General features: G+C 42.6%; 1 protein-coding gene and 1 long non-coding RNA gene across 9 annotated transcripts in view; one reads left to right on the top strand and one right to left on the bottom strand.

Moving 5' to 3' along the window:
* LOC127059219 (uncharacterized) overlaps positions 1–10,573 on the bottom strand; it is a 78,910-nt gene extending 68,337 nt beyond the window's left edge. For all 7 annotated transcript variants that reach the window (XR_007776836.1, XR_007776832.1, XR_007776834.1 and 4 more), the window contains exons 1-2: positions 10,477–10,573; positions 2,881–2,965 (exon numbers count right to left, since the gene is read on the bottom strand). This is a non-coding gene — a long non-coding RNA (uncharacterized LOC127059219). The remainder of the gene's footprint in view (positions 1–2,880; positions 2,966–10,476) is intronic.
* A 106-nt stretch (positions 10,574–10,679) lies between these two features.
* LOC103827308 (gap junction beta-6 protein) lies at positions 10,680–22,053 on the top strand. Of its 2 annotated transcripts, none has more exons than XM_009102815.4 (3): positions 10,680–10,782; positions 11,144–11,220; positions 20,245–22,053. In XM_009102815.4, the coding sequence occupies exon 3, from the start codon at positions 20,267–20,269 to the stop codon at positions 21,056–21,058; it is 792 nt and encodes a 263-aa protein (XP_009101063.1). In that variant the 5' UTR covers positions 10,680–10,782; positions 11,144–11,220; positions 20,245–20,266; the 3' UTR covers positions 21,059–22,053. The 2 variants fall into 2 exon arrangements, with proteins under 2 accessions (XP_009101063.1, XP_050826673.1); XM_050970716.1 differs by having other exon boundaries at positions 11,144–11,264.
* The last annotated feature ends 2,805 nt before the right edge of the window (positions 22,054–24,858 follow it).

The following is a 24,858-nucleotide window of genomic DNA, read 5'->3' as shown; positions in this document are numbered from 1 at the left end:
GGGATTCTGGCACTAGAGGAAAGATTATCTCAGTGTCTTCAATTGATGGGAACGGAGAATTAACGCAGGAGGGATGAAAGCTGGAAAAATCCCTTCCTCCTTTCTCTTTCTGCAGCAACTGGCAGCCTAACTTAGTGATTGTCTCCTGAAAGGAAGAGGTTTGTCAAGACCTTCACTCCATCTCCATAACTTAATTTTTTCAAAAGTTAGGCAAGTGGTGGGGCTGGGGACAATGGTGCTTGAGCAGGAAAATGCTGCTAGCTTTCCGCTCATGTTGCTGAGTCACATTTACTCAGTTTGTGCGAGGAGTGATTAAAGAATTTCACAGTGGAGATGCTCCTGTGGGCACGTGCTGGGAATGACTCCTGCTCTAATCCAGTAGCTGACATAGCAAAATCTTGCACTCCATTGTGGCAAATCATTAAATCAAAGTCACAATCCATTTGGAGTAACTCATGGAAACTCATTATTATTTTGCCACTGCTTGTTGAACTGCTTAGATAATCAAAATGCTTGCGAGAACAGGGAAAAACACCTTCTTGGCCTAGAAGGTGCAAAGACCAGTGACACACCCCAAGTGAGAAGCAGCACAATGTGTGGGAGCAGAGAAAGAAGAACTTGGGAGGATATGAGCCATGAGACCCCTCTGGAGTTCCATGGGCCTCATCACAGTTAAACGTAATGTTTTCAAGGCAAGCTTTTACCTGCCCTCTCATTTCATTGCTACGGTGCAAGGGAGGTGAGGAGGAAGGTAATGAAAGCCCTTGCCATGTTTTGGAAGCCCAGCATCTTTTAAGATAGAGACAGCATAGGATCCTTGGCCTAATTGCCTGGGGAGACATGGGAAGTTCTGGGAGAGCCTGCTCCTTTTTCAACTTGGAAGTCTGGGAGTAGACAGCAAATTAATGGAGAATGTTTCCTTTAAGACATGACGAAAAATATTAATTACTGCTGAGGTTTCCATTCTGTACCAGCAGGAAGCCATTTTTCCAATCTGGCCAAAGATATTAAGTAATATTTGGCACATGACAACAGCATTGATACTTGTGCATTTCTATCACATTGGCTTGAGATTGATGTCAGTTACTCATTGAGGCTTGTTTCTGCAAACATGTAGGCAGGTTACCCGCTTATTCAAGGTCCCTGTGAAGCATTTTGTGGATTTATGGAAACATCCATGTCAGACCCTCAGCACTCCAGAGGCATCAAGGTAAATGTACACCTGGAGCTCTGAAGATTGACATTAGTTGTGACACTTCCAATAGGAAGGTAAATGACAGCATTTCTCAGACATGATCATTACAAAGTGAAAACGTCAATGTAACTAATAATACTTGAAACTATTTTCTCATTACTAATTATACCTCTGAAAGTGAATATGCAACTGCAGTTACCAAGTGATGGGGCAGTCAAAGGCCCATAAATACATTTTAACCACAATCATCCTTTTTGCTGATAGAAACCATGGCCTTCCACAGCTAAAGTGTACAAAAAAGCATAAAGAATATATGAAAGCAGTGACACTATGGAATTATGCAGGTTCTAAACAATCATAGAGAACAAAACATTTGAAGAAGACAAGTCATTTGAGAACTTAGCAGCTAATAAATTTTGACTCTTGTGCTGCATTTCTTAAGTTTCCACCCTCACTGTGTTTCTAAGGCTAAATCCTGTAGGCCTTTATCAGCTCACATTTAAGGGTTAATTTACAGAGCCTCTGTCCCATAGAACACAGTTCACTGTTCTTTGCAAAGCTGCATAAAACATTGTAAATGCGTTTCAGAAAAAAAAATAGTTGGAGCAGAAAATAAAAGGCAAATCATAGAGGAAGACCATTTTTTTTAGTGGTGAATCTAGATCCAGTGACAGTGAAGCAGCTGAACTAAAGGGTTATATAATTTACTCTGCCTGACTGAGCCAGTAAGGCAAATGGACAACTTGTATTTTTATATAGCTTTGTATTTATATATTCTTTCCCAAATTCATGTCTCTTACAGGCTGTAAAGTAGAAGCAGATATAAGTGGTTAAACTCCTTTGTCCAAATTCTGCTGTCATCTATGTTCATTAATTTTCTAAGACCTATGCAGAACCCATAACACAGAACCCACAGAAAGCATAGAACCCATAACACACCAACAACACCCTGACCTAGCCTTTGAAATGTGGCCTCTACAAGATGCCCCTCATGAGGCCCCTCTTGCTTCTTGGAAGTTGACCTTCTTTCAGAAGAGTCTAACAAATACTTTCCAAATTAGGGCTATTCAACCACCCCTGCCCAGAGACACAGAACATAATTACCAACATGATTTATCTGGAGAATTTTCAACTCCTGAACGTACTGTGGTGAAATTTGCTGATGGTATTCTTAGCATGCATAGGAGGGAGAGGTCTTTTTGTTAACATGTATCTCTAAGGTTATGTGTGTAGGATACCGACTTTTCAGCGCCCTGTACTCATGTTAACTATGTGTTGGCATTTTAGAAGTTGTCCTGTGTCCTTCACCACAGCTCTGTAATTTGAAATGCAGAAGAAGGAAACCTACTGGATTAATACAGAGGAAGACAGAAAATTCTTCAGATTTCCAAATGTGGAGAAAAGAGACCTCAGCTACCTCCCAGTGCATAGCCAGTTCTGCCTTTCACGACTGCATCGTGACGAGCATCTCACAATGCACTGCAATTCTTCCCTGCATGCTAGTGCATCAAAATGTTTCCACATCTGATTTTGTGTTTGTTTCTCAGTTTGAGATAAAACTACTTTCATAAATAATCTTGTAAAACTTTTGGGGTTTTATTTCTTGTATTTATTAGCACACACTAACACATGATAATTATATCACTATAATTATACCAATTGAAAATTCTGATTAGATTACTTACACAGATCCAACTTCATTTCTGAAGGAAGTGTGCTTCATATCAGTGTTTTCCCAAAGGGCAGAATTAGCTGAAGTGCAGGGTGGGGCTGAAAAAGGGAATAATTTCAGTCAGTCATTAACATTTTAGAAAAAGATTATATGCTTCACACCAAATAAAGGTAAAAGGACACAAATAGTGTTTAGCCATCTATGCAGCACTGGTTTTGCCATGGGAGTTCTTTGCCATTACAAATGGAAAGGCAGACTGTACATTGAAGAGAGTCCTCAATTTTTCTTAACATGTGCTCTGCACTATGAAAAGCCTGAAGCACTCATATTTTGTATATACGAATTCAGTGAATGCAACCACTATCAGAAAAACGTCTTGCCAAACACAGAAGATGGAAGATAACAAGAAGAGTCTGGCACCTGCTAATTCTGTTTCTAATTTTGATGTTATTTTAATTGCCATCATGGAGAATGGAATGAAGATTCTGAGGCCCAGTCCTGTTCTCATAACATTTTATGGGAGGTTTGGCACCAGCTTTCATGGGAACAGGACTGGGTGTCATACCTTCATATCCCAGTAATGTGAGAGGGATTGCCAGTATCTGTATCATCTGCAAAGTCTGATAGCCTCTGTAAATTAACAAATGTGCAGAAACTAACAGCAGGAGAGGAACTGCAAAGATGAATTCAAAGGGAATTGCCTATAGAGAGAAAAGAATGGATGTTAGAGCAGCAGAAATATGGCTGAGTTGCATTAAATAGGGTACAAAAAAGCTGATTATTCTCCCTAACATGCTGGGAGAAACTTAAGAGAACTGCACTCAGTTTTAGGAGACTGTAAAAAAAAGAAATAAACTGAAATGTGACTGAGTTTAAAGAAAAAAATCCCACCAAAGAATCCATAAGACACCAACAAAAAAACAAGCCCCAAAACTCAAAGACTGAGCTCTCCTGAGCTCCTAAAAACCTTCCAAGGGTTTTAGCTATTTGAAATCAATGGAATCTGCCATGAAACCCAGAAGGGTTTGAACAAAAATGCCCAAGGAATACAGTGGCTTTTACATGCATGAAAAAAAAAAGCAGAGAGAGATTAACTCACTGCAAGTGACATGGAAGACCCTCAGCCATGCAGTGTAGGTTTCTGCACTGAAAGGGTGGTCAGGCACTGGAACAGGCTGCCCAAGGAGGTGGTGGGGTCACCCTCCCTGGAAGCTCTCAAGAAACAACTGGACATGGCACATCATGCTATGGTTTAGTTGACAAAGCGGTGCTCAGTCAAAGGTTGGACTCGATGATCTTGTAGGTCTTTTCCAATCTAAACGATTCTGTGATTCTAGGAGTGAAGGTTCCTTAAAGACTTGAGGGGGAAAGAGGTGTCTTTGTGGACAATCAGACTCTCTCTTCAAGAAAACAACAAACCAGTGAAAAAGTGAGAGCCAGAGGAAGGAGGGGAAGCACCCTGTATCTATTCCCACAACACAGAAGCCAGATGTCAGCAGGCAACTGAATGATGGTGCTTACACTGGAGAGACAAGCACTCATTCCTGAGCCTTCTTCCGATACATTAGAATGAAAAATGGATAAATAAAGACAGTGCAGATGAGCAGGAAGTATGTCATGGCCAACAAGGCCTGGACAATGCAAAGCCAGAAAGGATATCTGCTCACACAAGATGTTGTGCATACTGGACAGACAGCATGGGCAAAGCTGACCTCACCTCTATGCACTGAACCAAAGTGGTCATGGAGAGGTATGGGCTCATGCTGAGCATTAATATAAATTCAGACTTACACCTTGACACAATTACTTTGGAGAAGAGTAATTCTCTGCTTAAACAAGTGTGTGCCTGCTCCCTGATTGATATCAGATGGAATGTGGAGCAGAACAGCAGAGAAAAGAGGACAAGATTTAGCTATATCTCATGTTTCTGCTGAACGGAGACAGTGAAACACAGAAAGATAAATTAAAGAGATCTGGGGAGATTGGGGAATGAAGTAAGGGCCAGAAAGTGGAGAGTCAGCAAGAAACCTGAACTACCATCAGAACATCTTAAGTGAAAACAACAGGCTAAAGAGAAGGAGCAATCAGGGAAGATACCCTTACAGTGAACACAGAAATCTCAAAGCAAGTGAATAGATCTGGGGCAGGGAATGGATTAAAAAGAGCCAAGAGCCTAGAGGATGCTAGATAACATGCAACAAGAGGAGAGAGGGTCTTCTGGATGACACCTTAAAGGAAGAAAAAAATGGGTACAGGCAAGTAGTGGAAATGAAGGAAAGAGAGCACTGGACAAGTGCTGATGCCTTTGTAGGATTCCTGCACAGAATAGGATACAAAAAAATCCTGCTATAGGAAGGGCAATCTGTCATGCATGAAACAAGTGAAATGCAAAGCCTTCAAGGGAACTCAAGAGCAGCTTTAGAGGAATCAAAGCAGGGACAGCTGCTGTGAGACACAGTGGTGAGAACTCCAGGAGGAAAAGTGGAGGTAGTCCCAGGGCTGAAGACAGGAAAAATCAGAGGAGAATGGAAATGAGAATTAGAGGGTGAGTTAGAGGAGCTCCTTGGGTAGGGGACAAGCTATGGGAACAGAAAAGGGAAGGTAACAGAGGATGTGGCTGGAGCAGAACAGTGAGCAGGTCCCAGGAGAAGTGCAGGTTGGTATAGGACCAGGGGCTGAGGTAGACAGCACAGATTAGGAGCCATGAGCCATTCTGGCAGCTGGCAGCAGGAGCTTGCTTATTCAGCAAGTCAGGCAGTAATTAATTAAATCAAGTCAGGCAGCAATCAGTCAGTTAAATCGGGTAACAATGACTCAATTAAGTTGAACTGGGGAACAATGAATTTATTACATCAAACCAGGGAACAATGAACCAATTAAATCAGCTGGAAGCCTCCACAGGTCCATCCAGAGCCTGGGCTAGGTGCCACCAGGGTGGGGGACTTGCTGCAGCTGCCTGCTCCAGGAGGAACATCACCACAGCAACTGAGCATTGCTGCTGACAGCCTTGCTTGTCCCCCCCTGCCCAGAGCGCAGAAGGACACGGCAGTCTACAGCCAGTCTGATGAAATGCTTGTAATAAACCAAAGGGGTGGGGAGATGCAAACTGTCAGCTTCCAAATTAGCAATAGTGTTGCAGAAATTACTAGGCTGCCTCAGGATGAAGAAAGCTCTGCCTTTCAAATCAGGCTGATGCTGGATATCCGGAGCTGTCAGCTTAAGAAATGGAGAGGCTTTGATGGGTGCCTGACAATGGGTTAGTCTATCCTAACTGGCATACAGGAGAGGTACATTTTCCAAGAGCATCCTGGAAGAACATGGCTACGTACTGAAACACCTGCCCATTCCCATTTTGACATTAAAAAGTGTAAATTAATGTGGATTGGTGTGAATCAGGCTGGTCATGTACTGGCAATGTTAAGAATATTTTCATCCCCTTTTGTTGCTTCCCTATATCATTTGGGATTAAAGGGTTTTTGGAGTTTGTTTTTTTTTGTTTTGTTTTTTTTTTGTTCTCTCCTGTTCCTTCTCTCTCCACAAGTAGGGGACATCCCTAAGATCGCCAAGTTCCCTTAGCAGGAAAGTAGCTGGTATGTTTCTCTTGGGACTTTTCATGCATATCAGTGAGCTGAAAATAAAAAAGGGAAGGTGTCATTGATAAGGACAACCTGAGGTCAAAAAGATGAGGAAGACAGCCATCTGCCCATTATTTAAGAGAAGTACAATCATAATCATTCTCTCAGGCACCTGCAAGGCCCTTGCAGGTGAAAAAAACCTTCTACTTTTCTAGGCAGTACAAATGCCTGACTTGCTGCAATAGTTAATGAACAGGGATATTGCATGGGCAACCTTTATCATACTACACATTATCATTAAAGTAATTATATTGAAAAGGAAATGACTCTTCAGGTGTTTTTTTCTGGCTAGATGAGGTCCTGGGATTTGCCCAGAGTGTGTAAATCAGGGCTAACACAAGTCCCGTAGAATGCTGATCAGCAAATTAAACTGAAAAGCTGAAGAAGAACAGCTTTCTGAGCAGTATACAACAAAGATGGGCTTGGTCCAAGACTTAGTATATATTATCAGTACTATATGTATCCCTGTTGTGTCCTAATAAATATGCCAAAGGACAGCGTGAACTTTGAAACACAGTGCCACAACAGTTTCACACTGAAGGACTGGACATAATTTTCTTTTCCCTGCTCTGAACTACTAAATAGTCAGAAGGCAAAAAGGGTCTAATTAGAGATGTGAAGGTTTGGAAAGGAAACAGAAATTTTCAAGAAGAAAAACCTCCTGCTTCCAGTCTGCACCACAGTGTTTGAGCAGCCGTCTGCCATGGAAAAATGGAAAAGAAACTTCCTGGGGGTTTGGCTTTTTTTCCTCCTCTTTTATCCCTTCTGAATAATATTAAGACTGAGCAGTTGGACTTGTTCTTATACAAATCTTCAGTCTAATGAAGAACATAAAAATCAGCTTAAAATTTCAGTCAACAGTTCTAGTAGTTTCAGAATCTGGTTTATAAGTCTCAGAAGAAAAACTTGACCCATGCTAATATTTCGAAAAGCATAATTTAAATGCTCTACAGGACAGTCAGTGATTGTGATTATGACCTTGACTGTGTTGATGACCTTCTAGACATTAACATGCACTATCAAAGAGGCTGACCTTATCCTAAATTTGGGCTTTATACCTAAAGCTAGTTTTGGTCAATAGGATGTGTGATAACTCTATTTTCAAAAAAAAAAAAAAAAAAAAGTATTTTCAAACTGCATTATCTTGTGAGGCATCTAGTGACACAAAATTTCTGAACCCTGTAACTTTATTTTTCTCTTTGTTTATTTGTCAGTAATGGATGGGGTTTATGTTTATCCATTACCTTCTTCTCACTTTTTACTTTAAAATCATGTCAATAAAGAAAACCTGTATTACAGTGCACTGCAGGAGAAGGGGCTGTCAGAATTCAAAGTAATCAATTCACATGTATTTATTTCACAGTTTTATCAAACAATAATTTTTATGTGCTAGCAAAATAATTCACTATATTTCTATAAGCTAGCTAAAGAAAAAATTCCTTATCTGTAAAGGAATAAGTACAATTTAACTCTGTTTACTAAGTGGCATGTATTACTAAATATATGCCCTTTTACCCTCATAAATAAAGAAGAAACACTGTGATTAACACTAGGACTTCCAGTCCTTAAATCTCCCATTCCTTTTGTTTTCTAGTGTCCCTTGAGTCATCATTCATCATTCAGAGAGGGTGCTGATGCTACTGGGTAAGAGAAATGTCATTCAACAAATGAGATATTAAAGAATTACCCAGTAGAGGAGAACCTGGTCTTTTTCTCCCTGTCACTCATTCACCTGGTGCTCCCCAGTGTCTAGGGAATAGATAGTTTGATACTATCTAATACTGGAAACACAGAATATCATTTAAGACTTTTCTTTGCTGTCAAAACTGGGTGCTTCTGCCTTGGGAGGAACACCAGGTGTTGGCCTCCAACTGTGACACTCCTGAAGGCAGTGCAGTGAAGACTTGATATAAGGCACCTCCAAGAGCTCCACACTGCCCATGGCATACCTCCTTTAGGCTTATCTGCCTTTAGGCAACTGTGAGACCCATGGGGCCTTGTTTCCACTAGCTTTTCATGGAAAAGACCTTCAAGATCATTGAGTTCAACCTTTGACCAACACCATGTCAACTGAACCATGTCACTAAGTTCCATGTCCAGTAGTTTCTTGAACATTTCCAGGGGTGGTGACTCCACCACCACTCTGGACAGCCTCTTCCAATGTCTGGCCAACACTTCAGTGAATAACTTCTTCCTGATGCCCAACCTCACTATCTCCTGGTGCAGCTTGAGGCTGTGTCCTCATCTCCTGTCATTGGCTGTCTGGGAGAAGATGCCCCACCTCACAACAACCTCCCTTAAGGCAGTTGTACAGAGAAAAAAGGTCTCCTGGGAGCCTCCTGTTCTACAGGCTAAACACCCCCATCTCCCTCAAGCTACTCCTCATAAGACTTACATTTTTGATTTCTATTTTCACAATATTTCTCTTACTGAAAAAAAAACAAACCACCAAACTTCTTTTCGGTGGCAAACACAGCCTAGCAAGGACAGCACAAAACTTAAAATTCTCTGCTGCAGTTAAACATAGCCAATGTTTAAAGTATGTCTCACCTTAAAAGGACACATTTCACTTTTTCAAGGTCAAAAAATCAAGCTGGAAGGTGACTGGAGAGAGAACAACACATGAGTTCCAGATGTCTCTTCTACAGCTTTTCTTCCACTAAGAGATGGGCTTTCCCTTTTGCAAAGTGCAGATGCATGACCAGGCCCAGAGCCAGCTCCCTTCCTCACACACACCATACACGTGGACCTTGAACATCATCTGAACACACAACTCCCACAGAAGTCAGTGAGCACAGGTAAACTCAGCCCTCAGATATTTATTGCAGGTCTAGTTCAGCATCACGTCATACATATACCTTGGGCCTGGTCCTACAGCTACTGCAGTGAACCAATTTCCCTGGGTTTCCCCTGGGTGGGGTATAACTAATGAATGGTCCCAGAGCTGATCCAGCTTTGCCCAATAAGTTGGATTACAAGCCTCCTCAGATCTCTTCCAACATGAATTTTCCTGGGGTCCTAATGTACAGGTTCTATGGATCTAACTGCATGGGTAAGAAAGGGTGGGAGAAAAGATAAGAAGCACAGAGACAGAGGCTAATGTTTAAAGTACAGCTGATGACAATTTCTTATCTTTCAAGTATTCTGTTTGTGCTAGAAATTCCTACCTCTTCTTCCTGAATGTGAAATCAAAATTAAGTAACTGATTTTTGCTAAAGATTTCCCCAGGGATTACTCGTATTCTAGAAGGCGGAAAGACAAGGCAGTAGAACTTAGTTGGAAATAATTTATCAATTGAGTCCTTATACTCCAAACACACACAAACGCAAGAGTTTTCACCTGAAGTCAGAGCAAATGTCCTGTTAGTCCAGTTGTGGTGTACATTTTCTTTGGAAATTTAGTTAAGAGGTTTACAAACCATTTACTTAATTTGATGTGCTTGTGTGCAAGACAGGGCACACAGTTTTGGGCAGGGATTTTTGAACCTAAAGTGAATTGTTTCCTCAGCAACTGTATTCCTTGGAAACTGAAAACTCTCCAAAATAGGTCTTTGCCCTGGCAAATATGCACATCTCCGTGAAAGCCGGAGAGTCTGCAGGGCACTGCTCTAGCATTTCAATCGCACTTGGAAAACAAACCTCAATAAGTCAGAAACTACTGGCTCTTCCCTCTGTGTTTGGCCAGTAGCTCTTTTAATGATTTCCAGGAGAGAAGACCAGGCTTTTTTTCTGTCCCAAGGCCCCTCTGACTACCTGGATTCCTCAAGATGGAAACACTATCAGACTATCTATTCCCTGTTATCTTAAATAGATATGCGTTTCCCCTGAAAAGACCCCATGCATCTACTGTCACCTTGATCTCTCTTCCCCTCAGGGTCTTCCCCGCAACCCCAGACCAGCCCCTTCGCGGCAGAAAGCTGCCCCGGGGCAGACACAAGCCCTGCCCACCCCTTTTTTTGGCTCTTAGCTCCTCACCTTGGAAGCCCCGATAGGCGCAGCCCCCTCGGCGGGGTAGAGCGGCGGGGACGGGCCCCGCCCCGGCTTCCCACCGCCGCCTCCGCGGGCGGCCGGAGGAGCGGGGCGCGGGCAGGGGCGGGCGAGGGGCGGGTTAAAAGCGGCTGCAGGTGAACGGGGAGGGACCTTAAAGCTCCGGGGCGGCGAGGCCGGGGCCGCCCGCTCCGCAGCCACCGGCGGAGCCACGTTGATCGGCGCAGCCCGGCCGCGGCGCCGCCAGCTCCCGGCGGGGTGAGCGCCCCTCAGCAGCGGGCCCCGCTGAGGCAGGTGAGGGGCGCGGCGGGAAGGGAAGGAGGGAAGGGGCCCGGAGGGGCAGCTGAGGCCGCACTTGTTGCGGGGCCGGGGCTGCGGCGGTGCCGCCGCCGGGAGCTCTGGTGGCGCTGCCCGCCGGGGAAAGAGCGGGGCCGGGCGCGGAGCCGCCGTGTGCGCTGCCCACCCTGCCCCGGCAGGATTTACCCTGCCCCGGCCGGATTTACCCTGCTCGGCATGGGCGCTCTTCGCTTCCCGTCCTCTGCTTGAGCGTCACGGGGAGCGCTCGAAGCCCGCGAGCAGTTTTGGTTGGGAATGCTCGTGTCTCTGTTGGTTACGCGTTTAACTTACGGCGAAATCTTTTTTCACCTCCCGGCAGCTCTCTGTGAGCGCGTTATGTGAAGTACGTACGACCAGCCACGACACCAGGCAAAATCAAGGTTCCTGCAATTACAGGTAATTTGCGACACGCCTACAGATGTTAAGAGAGCTGCGGGAAGGTAAACAGCTTGCATCAGTAAAACTGACAGGTCCTGTGAGTGTCTGATCACACGCTGGAAACATTCCTTAAAATTACAGGGGCAGTAGGAAATGAGGTGTGAGTCAGAAATAAATGAATTTCTGAGTATCGGGGCTGGCACAAAGAATGAGTACTTACAGTTTTAAATAAAACATGAAGGCCCTGCTGGAGTAAGGGCAGGAGTGCTTGCTTAGTGCCTGGCACTAGCTAGGTGCTGGGCATGTTTTGGGCATGACTGGCTTTTCCGTCACCAGGCTTTCCTACATTGGGTGTTACTTTCACAGTCTCTCATGCTGAAGAATCTCTCCCCTGTTCTCAACACGGGAATTATTTCCTTGTCGTGTATCCCATTAGTTTTCACCATGTGGCCTGAAAATACTCTTGAGACAACAGATAGAGGGTTGCAAGAAGGAAGTGGCCTTTTTTTCTTAAGAATGCTCTTTTAAATGCAGGTTTTATAACTTTGATAATTTATGGCTGTGTCCTATATGAAATACTGAGGGTTTGGGTCCAGATTGATTTGGGATCACCACAGCGTATGTGTGTACACTGAGTTAAAAGCAGAATAAAATATATTTTCATCCTTAATTTTGTTAAAGGAGTTATGTAATTGTTAACGTTTCTTGGCCTCCACTGCTTAGCCTGGAAATCCTGCTTGCCAGATACATCCTTTGAGGAGCCCCAGAGAAAAGAGAATAGGCAGGAGGATGTGTGTGTGATTGGGTTAGATCTGCCTTAGAGAGCAATGTGGAAGGAGCCTCAGCCTGGAAGAAGGTGGTATCTCCACGTGTCAACTAGGCATTGTAATGTAAATTTCCAGGCGGGCTTTTCAGCACATTTCCAGAGCCATGAGGTTACATCTGTACTGCATGTCAGTGTTTCTAGGCGACTTCAGATGGTTCCCAGAACTGTCAGTCTCATGACTGGTAGGATTATGTATATCAGAACTTAAAAATGGGACTGTAAAACCCCATGAATTATCATACTTCTCTGGAGAAATTGATTCTGTCCTGACAGGGCCACTTCTCTCAATTTGCTGAAGCTAGGCCTGTGACAGTGTTGCTGTTTTACATCCTTTGATGTGCAACCCAGGTAGATTATTTGGGCAGCCTTATTTATTTTGTGCAAAAAAAGTAATTGTACATGAAAAATGTATAGCAGACTATCTTAGTAACTGGAAAAATAACAGCACTTTGAGTTATATGTGCAAGTTTGTCACAGTCACTGCATAACCTCCGTGGGTACTTGCGAGTAAAGAAGATGCTTTTACAAATGGATTATTGTGAACACTTGCAGTTAAGTCAGAGGTCCCAGACACTGTGTGAAAGAGGAGCATGGGTTGAAGCTGGTTTTTTCTTTTGATGTTTTCCCTTGTTCTGTTCCTTGCTGATTTTAATTGTTACTTAATGACGACTGATGAGGTATCTGGAAGGAAAACTGTGACTCTTACCTGGCTAAATACCAGTGTGTGTAAGGAAAAGCTTGAAGTGATGATATATGAGGTGAGATAAAGTGCTGTCAAAACAGCAGGAATGTAGAAAAAGAGAAGCACATCTCCTGTTAGTTGATAAAAGAATGTTAAAACTAATTCTGTTCCTTATCGTATACCTGCATTTCTTCCTGTAATAGTTTTAAAAAGGAAAGACTTTACTTTTGATGAATGAAATAACAAAACACAGTGCACTGTAGCTTTCCTTGAGCATGTAAAATGTTAGTTTTTATAAGTGTAATTAATGTTTCCAAAAGGGTTTGAGTTGTGTGTGAAAGAAGACAGAGGCTTGTTAATTTTAGAGGAAAGGAGAGACTTGTAGAGGGAATGTAGACATCTGCCTAGGTGTAGGGGGATGGAAATAGGAATTAGGTAACAAGCTTAAAAGAAAAAGTAACATTAAAAAGTCATAACTGAAAAACTATTTTGATGACCAGAAGCAGGGCACAGTATCTCTAAAACTTTCTTTAAGATTTATGGGAAATAGGACACTTGTATCAGTGGAGACCTAGCCCTCAGGAATTCAGCTTTCTTCCAAAGTAAGAAGCTTTAAGCACACTTTGAAGGAAAGGTTTACAGGGGAAGATGGCTGAGACAGGCTAAACTCCAACAGGACTTGTGCTGTCTTTTTATGCCTTCAAGTGTGACCTCTGATTTCCTGTTTTGTATGAGTGGAATTAATTTTGTGCAGAGGTGTTCTGGAGGATAGGAATCTCCAGTTACACTTGCAGGCTGGTGAAACAGGTATGAATGCTTCCAAGCATCCTTGGAAAATGACTTAAAACTTATATGAGGACATGAATATGGGACAGTCATAAGGGTGTCATTGTGGGCAGAAACTGAACCCTTAAATGCTCCTGATATTTAAGTAGCATAATTTTTTAATAACGTATAACTACATACAAATTGGGTCCTAATCTGTTGGGTTTCTCTGGATTTCATGCTGGCTTTAATTAGAGCAAAGAATGTCCCTGTTTTCCTAAACTTGAGTAGAAGAAAAGAACAATGCTTGCAGTGTTCAGACCCGCAACTGTCAGAGGTTTCCTGTTCCCGATTAGTCTTTGCCTCTTCTTGTGTCAAATCAGATATACTGTAATCCTTCTGTTGTGGCTCTTCTCCTCTCCAGTTTCCACTCTGATCTGGAGATAGGTGTTCAGAACAAAGTTTAATAACTACTAGAGAGAATTGCACAGGCTTTTGTGATTGTTAGGCTGCTCCTTTGATATTTTTCAGCTTTTTAGGAAACAAGAAGAGTTGTTGATATGCAGCTGGAAGACTCTAGAATACTCATTGAAGTTTTTAATATACTCCTGTAAAAATAAAATAGCTGGAAGCTACCTATTAAAGGATTTTAGTTGCCAAGGTCTAAGTTCAAAGCTTTGTCTTCTTGCATTTTGAACTCTGCATTAAAGCTTGACCTGGTTTAGGTCACCCTAGGACAAAGCTATAGCAATGTAGGGAGCTGCATTCTTTTACAGGTGTCAGAAATATCCTGGATGATTAAATTCAAGCCTGGTGCTTCCAGCTTTGAACTGTTACTTATCTGTCTTGGTCCATTGAGCCTGTGAAGCTTGTAATGTAGTGGAGCATTTCAGGAGAGCAGCCCTGTGAGATGGTGAGATTTTTATCTCTAGTTTAATGTCTGGGAAACTGAGGATGAGGCAGACTGACAAATTAGGTAGGAAGTCTGAGGAAGTTAGCAAGTGATTGCTGTAGCCTGTGTACCCACCTTTCTTGGTGAAATGAAAGGATGCTGTCTTTTGGAAGATGTTAATCTGTATTTATTAGAAGCTTTCTTGCTTCAGCCTTGACAGTGCTGCTGTTCTTGTAGTACAGCCCCAAAACTAGCTCAGCAGCAGGAATAACGAAATCTACACACTGGCATTTAAGTGCTTGCTGTAAACTAGATGCCAGGTTGGCAGGGTGGAGGCATGCTGATGCAAAACTGCTGAAACACAGACTAGGGTGTTCTTTAAATCTGAATAATGACACAGCATTATGCAGCTCTAGGACACCTCGGTGCTGGTTATCACCTAGCTCTGTGAGCTCCTGCTCCAGTGCAGCTGTTGAGATCAACACCTGAAGGGAAGGTTGTCCCAGCAGCACATTTGAATGCATGTTGGACCTCAACGTGCAGCAGTACTTCTAGTGCGAAGTTGGGTCTTAAAATAATTTTGGCAATGATTTTACATCTGTTAGTTTAGATGTTCTGAAGCTTTTCTGTTGCAACAGTTCTGCATTAAATTGCTTCTCTTGGGTATGTGAGTTGCCTTTGTCCCCAGCTGGGGGGGTAAGCAGGAACACTTGAGACCAGTGCTTTTTGGCTTAAAGATTATCTTGGTTAACACATTCCCACTTGGAATAAAGTGACTTTTTTCTTGGCAGTCTGCTGATCTTTTATCAGTATCCGGAGGCACTGCAGAAAGTGGTGGAAAGTCACCCCAAACTGATAACTCCTGGTACATGGTAACACAAAAATTCTGATGGAGGTGAAGTCATTGTGAATACCCTCTAAATTTCTGTGTAAATCCAATACAGTAAATTGGTATCCAAACTGAAGGCAAGAAGGGTATGATCATAGTCTGAATTTGTGCATAAATTAGGGGTCTGTGGACCTCTTCTTGAATGGGACTCCTAGATGTTCCTGTAGTATAAGCAGATACTGTCCTACTTGCTTTTGACTACTTTTTTTTCTTGCTCGGTAATATCTTATATCACAAGAACCATATATGTATGTGATAGAGACACATCTTCTATTGCTTTTACATCTTCACTGTATTCCAGCTGTGGATTTAGCCAATGAGTGATGAATTTCCAGTATGACAGTCTTCAACAAAGGAAAATGGTGTCTGTTAACAAGCCAGCTAGACTCATAAAGAGGGGAGCTCAGTGATGATTTGCAGGGATTTTCACTGGGTGTGTGCACCGTGCTGTGATTGCGGTTTAATGTAGGCTTACAGGAGCTAGCTTTAAAGTAGAAGGCAGTCTAGCCATGGCAGCACAGAGCTCAAAGTACTGCCCATAAGCTGTAGAACTACAGAAGGAGTTAAGCTGTAGTTCTTCTCTTGCTGCTATCTAGCTTACTGGGTGGGGGGTGGGGGGGAGAAAAACCCCACAAATCAACAACAAAAAAAACCAAACTCCAAATGAAACACCTGCTTATGTGGCTATGTTGTGTCATCAAACAGAACTGTTTCCATTGTAACTTAACTTTTCAGTCAAGCACGGTGATCTTTTATGATTGTTTTTAGCTGTTAACTGTAACAACCATATCCCACTGTGGTCCTCTAATTGTTGAATGAAACAGAAGGTGCTGCTGGTAGTAGAACAGATATCTATGTGGAGACTTGGAAAAGCTTATTTTCATGCCCAGTTGCAATTTTTGTGAAGGAGAATTTAACATTTAATGCACTCCCCTCTTAGAAATAATTCTAAATGCTTATTCAACCTCGCTAACTTCAGCTGTCTTCTGTTCTTCCCATTTTCTTCCTTTATAACCAATCCCTATCCTCATTCCTACTTTATAGTTTTTCCCCAAAATTCACCTAAGCTTTCATGTCTTTAATGTGCTCTTGTAGAGTTCTGTACCAGCAAACTAGGTAAGTCCTTGGCTGTCTAAATACTATTATTTCTGTAAGCATTTGGCGTGATTTGCTCACATAGAAACAGTGTCTGGACTGGCCCTATTAAAATAGGACTTACCAACCCACTCATGGGATTTAATTTTCCTGCTTTCTTCTCCTTTGGTCTGCAAGACAGTTAATATTTTACTTGCTAGTGAAAAGGAAAGCAAGTATTTGGAAGACAGATAACCTATGATCAAGGTTCTAGCTTTTGAATGAGTAAAGAGTAAATGAGCCATCACATCAGTACAGATAACCCTTATGAGGTGTTTAGTTGAAGTGATCTGCACTGGTGGCTTTAGTAGCGTGAAGGGTCATACTTACTAAATTAAATTCTGCTTGGATCACTGTGTCTGTTTGTTGGAGAGGGGAGGACACTTTGGCAGTGTCTGAATTGCCTTTACTGGATCCCGTAAGTTGCATTGAGAGAAACTGTTTGAAGCCAGCTAGTAGGAAACACTGTGGCCAAAGTATTTGGATGGCATTCAGGCTGCCTGGATGTGGCACTACAATCTTTCAAGGAGAAGATAGTGAGACTTCACTGGTGTCTGCTCAGTGCCTGTAGCACTCTGAAGTAGTCCAGAAGTCATATGACTCTCCACCAGTGTCAAAACAAGCCTGAGAGGCTGTGAGCAAGAAGGAGCAAAGGTTGGTGACTTGCTCAGCAAGCAGTGGGAAGAACAGTGGATGGTGGCAGGAGGAGCTGAAGAGAGAGCTGGAAGATTTGGTAAGGTGTGTGGGAAGGGTGAAGGGAGGAGTGTTTGGGCAGATAGGAAAGACAAAGGCTTTTTTGGAAAGGAGAGGAGATGTAATCAGGAGACTCTGGACAAAAGACTGCCTCTTCAAAGTGTGGTGTCTTTTTTCTTCTTTCTTGATCCAGATACAGACATGTCTTTGCTAAAATTGAAGCACAGATTTTTGGCTTAACAAGCACAATATACTCAGAGAATATGGTGCAAGTCAGATGAAGAGGAGTGTTGCCAGTGCCTCTTTCCTGCTGACTGCTCATTCTTACCCATGCCTTGCAACTTGCAGCCTGGAGTTTCTGTTGTTGGTGGTTTTTTTGGGTTTTTGTTTGTTTGTTTTGGTTGTGGGTTTTGTTTGTTTTTTATGTAGCTGTCCTTTTCAGATGATCTGTGGGTCTACTGTTAAGCAGAATGATGAAATGGATTAGGTTTAAAAAAACCCAAACCAACCAAAACATACCAGTCCTGGGAAAAACTTATGGACAAGTTGCCTGCTTTATAATGCACCTCCACAAAGTCACAGGACATGAGCTATAGTGTGACCTTAGCAGAAAACAGAAGTAGGGGAGCTTCTTGAGCTAGCTATACACTGTGGAACTTGTATTTTGAATATCCTTCTGCACAGGGAGGAGGAAACAAATCCATGTGAAGTTATAACAAAATGGCAGCATTACTGGTGTGCAGTGAGTGAAGCTAAGAAACAAGGCTTATGAGGAGCAGGTGCATAGGTTTCACTTCACAGCCTTTTCACTCTAAGAAGATGGTTGGGACGGGCAGGGAGAGGATGGAATGACTGAGAAGAAAGTAAGGTCTCTGGAGGAGTTACAGGATAGGTGGATAATGTGTACAATACCACTGTTTGCCTGGTGCCTGTCTTCTACAGGATTTATTTTCAAATGTTCATAAGTATTTCTAGTCATAGTACTTAGCTGTAGTGTCATTTTAAAAGTACTGTAATTGCCATATGTGTGTAATAGTAACAGAGAAGACTAAAAAGTTGTAACTGTCCCTCTGTTAAACAATGCAATAATTGCAAAGGAAAATTCTGAAAGAATTTTCATCAATCAGATGATAGAAAAGGAGTGGAAACAGTTAAAAATCCAGCTGATAAGTTTAGTAAGGTTCTCTGGTATTGAGGGTCTTTCCGGTGTTCTCAAAGGTTGTTAACCCTAGAGACTCTCTGTAACTGTGTGCTAATGAACAAAGAATCTTTCTTCTAGGAGAAAATGACCTAGTAGGATAGCAAGGTAAATCTGTTTCTGTGTGGTTTCAGTCATATACAGAGGAAATAGCCTATATGGATTGTATGCATCCTGAAGGAGGGTCAGGAAAAGTTCTCTCCAACCTGGAGATCTTGGATCTCCCCCTTGGTTTTCGCCTCCTGGAGTATAACCCCACACAGTCAACCAGCAGGATCTGAGGGAAATGTAGTTTATGGACTAGTGAAGGGAGATTACATTTAAATCCCAGTAACTCAAGGAAAAGATACCATTGTGTTGCATAACAATTAAGTGTCCTCATTTTCTCTGAGCTGTTGTGTACTTTGACTGATACTCAGTCAAAGCATGTGGCCTCCTGATTATATGGATCTCACTGTAAACCAGGAAGGTATTTGACATTACTCAGAATGGGAGTGTGACGTGAAAGACAACTACAAAATACTGTCATCATTTTCTTCCTTATGTGGTGTGATCCAGCTCAGTCAGGAAAATCTTGTGATTGATATGATGACCTTTTTGCTAGTAGCTGCTCTTTAAAGCAACTTTGAAAAGATGATTTTGCTTATTGGTGCCATGTGCTGTAAATGCCAAAGAAATATGTGCTCTGAGATAAAAACACATTAACAAAGTTGTGAAATAAAAACCTGCATGAGCAATTTTAGAATCAAGAGATCTGTGAGCACTCCTAAAGGGTCCTGGCTGATAGGCAAAAGAAGTGCCAGTTTCTTGAATACACAGTACTTTGCAAACTAATTTTCTGTAAATCCATCTGAAGTGGAGGGGTGTGGGTAGATGGGCTGGAATGCCTCTGAATGCTCTCTGTGAAAAGCTGTTTGTGGAAGCTGCAAAAATTCAGACAATTTTGGTGTTCCTGAGGAGACTGAAAGGTGAAATCCTTAATTCATTACAGTACAGTCATAGTAATTAATTTGAAACATACTTGCTGGAAACTATATTGTTCTGTTGAAAAAGTCTCTGAGCTACTGCTGGCCTGTCTGAACTCTTCAAATGCTGACTATAGCACTCTCACAGCTTCTGAAATATCTCCCCTAATCTAGGACTAAAAAAGTCTGTGTTATGAGAAGAAGACTCCAACCTGACATGCATTCACAATGGAGGAGTCCTTATCCAATTACCTTTGCCTTATACTCTTATCCACTTGCCCTTTTTGTAGTTAGTGAAAAGAAAAGCAATTTTGGTATGAATCTTAAGCATTGATTTTAAACATCCAACTGGAGATGGATAACGACCAGGATTTTACTTTCATTGCTTCAAGCTAGTGCGGAGTTTGCTTTGACTAAGTATGCAGTCACACTTTTTAAACTGGGGAATGCAGGTTATCCAGACCTTCTCATGGAAGGTGCAGAGCATCAAAAGTAGTTGCTCAAGGCCTGTCTTTATTGAAGGAATGTACTCAAATCGTTATTTACACTCTAAAGATAAGGATAAACCCATTGGCTTTGATTTATTATAGGAATTCTAACATGTTATTTTTAACATAACATCTGCCTTACTTTTGGCTGATATCTTCTATAATTTTGTTACTGTTATCAAGCTACTAGAAGTTGTATCTTTTAATTTAAGGCTGTGTTCATAATTTTCCCATCTGTCTTTCTTACTTAATGTGGCATTGGCAAATACACCTAGTAGTCAAATGAATGTGGTGCCATGTGTGTAATCCAGGATGAAATACTACCTGCTGATATGTGATTAGGTTAGCATGTATGACTAGTTGTAGGTAAGCCCGCTGCATCAACAAAACGTTACCACAGCCAGTGGATGTGCTGCAATTATGATATTGCCTTTGTTTTAAACCACATGCTTGCTGGTATTTGTTTCCTGTCTTGATTAATCTTAGTTTTATTTATTTGTCTTGTCTTAGGTCAGAGGATTGAAACAAGACCATGGATTGGGGAGCTCTGCATACCATTTTGGGAGGTGTAAATAAGCACTCCACCAGTATTGGGAAGATATGGCTCACAGTCCTCTTCATCTTCCGTATCATGATCCTGGTTGTGGCTGCAGAGAGAGTCTGGGGAGATGAACAAGATGATTTTGTCTGCAACACGCTTCAGCCTGGCTGCAGAAATGTTTGCTATGACCATTTTTTCCCCATCTCTCACATCAGACTCTGGGCCCTGCAGCTGATCTTTGTCTCCACACCTGCGCTGCTGGTGGCCATGCATGTGGCTTACAGGAGGCATGAGAAGAAAAGGCAGTTCAGAAAAGGAGACCAGAAATGTGAATTCAAGGACATTGAAGAAATTCGGAAACAGAGGTTTCGTATTGAGGGCTCCTTGTGGTGGACGTACACCAGCAGCATCTTTTTCAGACTGGTCTTTGAAGCAGTCTTCATGTACGCGTTTTATTTCATGTACGATGGGTTCCGAATGCCTCGCTTAATGAAGTGTAATGCCTGGCCCTGCCCCAACACTGTAGACTGCTTTGTTTCCCGACCTACTGAAAAGACGGTGTTCACTATTTTCATGATTGCTGTGTCCAGCATTTGCATTCTTTTAAATGTGGCTGAATTGTGTTACTTACTGGCAAAGTTTTTCCTCAGAAGGTCTAAAAACGCTGGAAATTCAAAACAGCAACCCAACCATGAGAATAAGGAAGAAACCAAACAAAATGAAATGAACGAGTTAATATCTGATAGCTGCCAGAACACAGTTATAGGGTTTACAAGTAGCTAAGGTGGTGCCAGTGCTGATGTTCACTCTTTTTGGAGTGAAAGTTTTATTTAAAGGCTGCAAATGAAATTTGTTGTATGAAACAAAGCTGGGTGAGGTTTTGATGCATAGTGTCAGATGTCAAGTAGGTACACGTCTGGGAAAAGTCAGGGCAGCCTAAACATGTGAAAATTGCGTGAGGATTAAATAGGAAGATACACTTTCCTATGAGTACCCTTACAAGCTGACTATGACAAGTGGGAAGCCCACTGCTATCTTCATGCTGACACAGCTCCTGAAAACTAAATGCAACAGCAATAAGAACAAAACTCTTTCCAAGCTAGGTATTCTAGTATTACAAGATGTTTTGTAATAGTGATAGTTTTTACTTGTGAACTGATGATTTAAATATTTTTCTAAAATCTAAGATTCCATGTTACTTAAGGTGTTATAGTACACAACTGACTGTGTTTTATTTCTTAACCAGGCATATGCAGATGAACCCTGTAATACCATATTCATAGGGAGGAGAGAGCAATAGGCTACATACATCTTCACAGTTTTGCAAGTGCTGCTTGAGTCTGGGCAGGTAGCTTGAGATGCTTGCATACACGCTGCTGGCTGTAGGGGAATTGTATGAAAGCCCACCAGTGTGGACAATTGAGGTACCTAGATTCTGAGTGCAAACTCCTGCCTAAAAACAGCACAAGAATATAGATACAGCCTATGTAGACTTGTTTAAACAGCTAGCAGACCTGGTAATCTCATTGATCTCTTAATTGCTTACTGTCAGTTTTATAGCAACTTAAATAAGTTTATGTAGATGTTTATTTCTCTAATGTATTAGCTGTTTCTTTATACTGTATCACATCATGGAACTTTTTTGATTTGTTTGCTTTTTTTGTAGTAGACTGATGGTGCTGTTATGAGACTAGAGTCTGTCTGGTTTCATGGACATGGAAAAGTATTCCTGGAAATGGAGCAAGTCTTCTGAATAAAAGGCAAACACTTTAACCTTTCTTAGTGAAGTGAGAGTCTATATGTGAATGCTAGGCAAGATTTTAAGTAGGAACTTACAAAAAACTTTTTCAAGTAGAGACTCTACATCCCAAGTGCACATAACCTCTAGGCACCCCGCATTCCCATCCAGGGCACTGATGCCCTAATTCTGTTGTCCATACTCTAATGGAGATACACAGGGAACACTGAGTGCATGGCAGTATGTGGCTGTGGGAGGGGTGCATCAGTGAAAGCAGGGGCACCTGAAAGTCAGAGGTGGGTGCATGCAAAACAGCTATATTGTCTTGTGTGCCTCCTGTTTTGGGCCACTTTTCACCACCATGGATACACTGACCTCGGTAGAGCTAAGTTTTGGGGCTTTGTTTGTTTGTTGTCATTTTACAAATGGATTGGCCTCACTCTTTTTGTATAATTTTTGTATAATGCTCAGAACAAAGAGCAGGTATCCTTAGGAGCTGCTATTGCAGAGTGCCCTTTTCCTCGTGCTGTTGTATCACACTTCCTACAGGTGCTAGCACAGCTCTGTGTGTGTCCATGCTCTAAGAGGGCTTCAGTGGGTTAGTGGTTTTATTTGTGACTAGTAAAACCCTAACGGAGCAGGCACAAGCAACAGGAGAGAGAAAATACCTAGAGTCAGCTCTGTCCCTGCATGAGAGCCTGAGCTGGGCCCTGCCATTTATCTGTTCTCTTCCACTGGCAAACTCCTGATCTTTCCTGCCTTCACAGCACATTTTCTTTTTTTAATCACTGTTGTGAAAAGAAATTGCTGCTAGTCCTCAATGTGTCTACCAGCAAGCTTGAGGAAAAATATACACAACTATGGTATACTAGTGTGTATTATTCTCTGCAGATTTAAGGAAGCTGATCCCTTAGAGTCAGAAAAGGGGGTGCTCAGGCTGTATTTTGCTGGATCACTCCCCAGGCTGCCCAGGTACATAATCACAGTGGTGGCTCCAGGGTCTGAAGAAACTGCTACTTCTCTTCCAGGACCGTGTTTCATGGAACAGCTTGAGACTTGACTTTGATCTGGGACATCTGTGGATCACATACCATATTGTGAATATGAATGGAGATCAGTTAATAATTATGCTTGATTGTGTCTTACCTCCTTAGTGGTCAATTTGAAATAGCCCTATGCTGACTTCCAATATACCTGTGAAACACTTTGAGGTAGATATGTATTCCTCAAATGGAGGAGGGGTAATTTTTCTTGGTCTGTGATAAAATACAGGCCTGCAAAATCCCAAATGGGGATATAATGATAGCTCTCTCTGTGGTTTTTATTTTCCTGCTCACAAGTTTTCAAACAGTGAGTTCTATTCCAGCAGTTAGTTTTTTCTCGAATGTCTGTTCCATGACTGTTTTTCTTTTCATCCTGGGTAAGTGGGCAAAGTTTCAATGAAGACAGTGGTTGTCTGCAGTCCTTTGTAGGCCAGCACAAGTCTGTGTGTGGCCGTGCTGTAAAAGGATTTGGGTTGGCTGGACATTTCCAGTGTGGTAGCCAGGACCTGGTAAGGTGCAGTCTGGCAGCACTGCCCTGTTGCTGCAGTGTCCTGGCAGCAGATGGGTTGGGAACAAATGTGCAAGTCCCATCGAATCTGCACCAAGGGCAGCTGTAAATCAAAGAGCCAGAGCTGATCCAGGGCTTCACTTGTACTAAACTATTGATCATCTCAGCAGGCAAGACCAGTTGTGACTGATGTGTTTGGCTGAAGTATTTCTTCTCATTCTATGTACAGCCCTCATAATGAACACTCTCCTCTGAAATATCCCTAATTTCTGTTACTGCCAAGGTAAAGTCCCTGACAGTTTCAGTGCTCTCTTTAAATTATGTATTCCTAGTAGGTGGCACCATGATGAAATGACAGATATGTGCTTTGTTTCTCCAAGTCAGCTTCCCCCTGCCTGCTGCATTTTGTGGTCTCAGTAGAGGTGGCAGCTGTGTTTGGTAGGGTCACAGTTAACCCTTTCTGCAGGGAAAAGCCGAGCTTCTTTTCTTGGTTTCCAACTTCCTGTGTCGTTCCCTACTGGCTGAGGCTGGCTGGGGCTGTTCTGAACTGCAAAGCACACCTGCCACACATTCTCTGTGCTTGCCCTTGCTCCTTCTCTGCAGCCATCCCTCTGGAAGAGGGTCTCACCTACTGGTGACTGGGTTATACTGTACTGGCACTATCATCCTCCCATGGTAGTTCAACCAGTTTTCTCTGATGGCAGCTGGCTCAATTGTCTCTGGCCATCCCTGCTGCTGTTCCCCACCCTGTGATTTCTCCTTTGTTATGCCTGGGGCAGAGATTGCCTAAATTGGTTTTGATGCCAAAGGATTAATCAGAGCCTCTGGAAAAGCTCTCTTGCAAATTCTCTACATCCCCTCCCACCTTCTTGCCTTGCTGTCCTTTCAATAGGCAGGAGCTCTGACTGCCTATAAGTGCAGCAGCACTGGCTGCTGGACTCTATTCCTGTTATGCCCTTGACTCCAGCACCCTGCTCCATCCTCTCTCCCTCTCAGCCCCATTGCAACTTTGTTTTCCATTGACCTAGGCCCATCCCAGCAACCCTGCATGCCAAAGATCTAAAAGCAAACGAGACCAGCTGTGGGATGGTCTGAACCTGCTCTCCTCCTTTTGCACAGTCAGGCTGCCTCCCCTGTGCCAGGTCCTGCAGCTATGAGCTCTTTGCTGCCAGGGTAGAGTCACTTTGGCTCCCTAGCCCCTATTGTGGTGTGTGTTGTGTCAGCCCAGTGCCTCAGCTACCCTTGCCCTGCAAGCACATGCTGGGAAGCACTCCCACAGCCAACATGAGGCAGA

The sequence above is a fragment of the Serinus canaria genome, chromosome 1 (genome assembly GCF_022539315.1).
Source record: "Serinus canaria isolate serCan28SL12 chromosome 1, serCan2020, whole genome shotgun sequence".
Taxonomy (NCBI): Eukaryota; Metazoa; Chordata; class Aves; order Passeriformes; family Fringillidae; genus Serinus; species Serinus canaria.
This window is presented reverse-complemented; position numbering and strand designations above follow the sequence as displayed.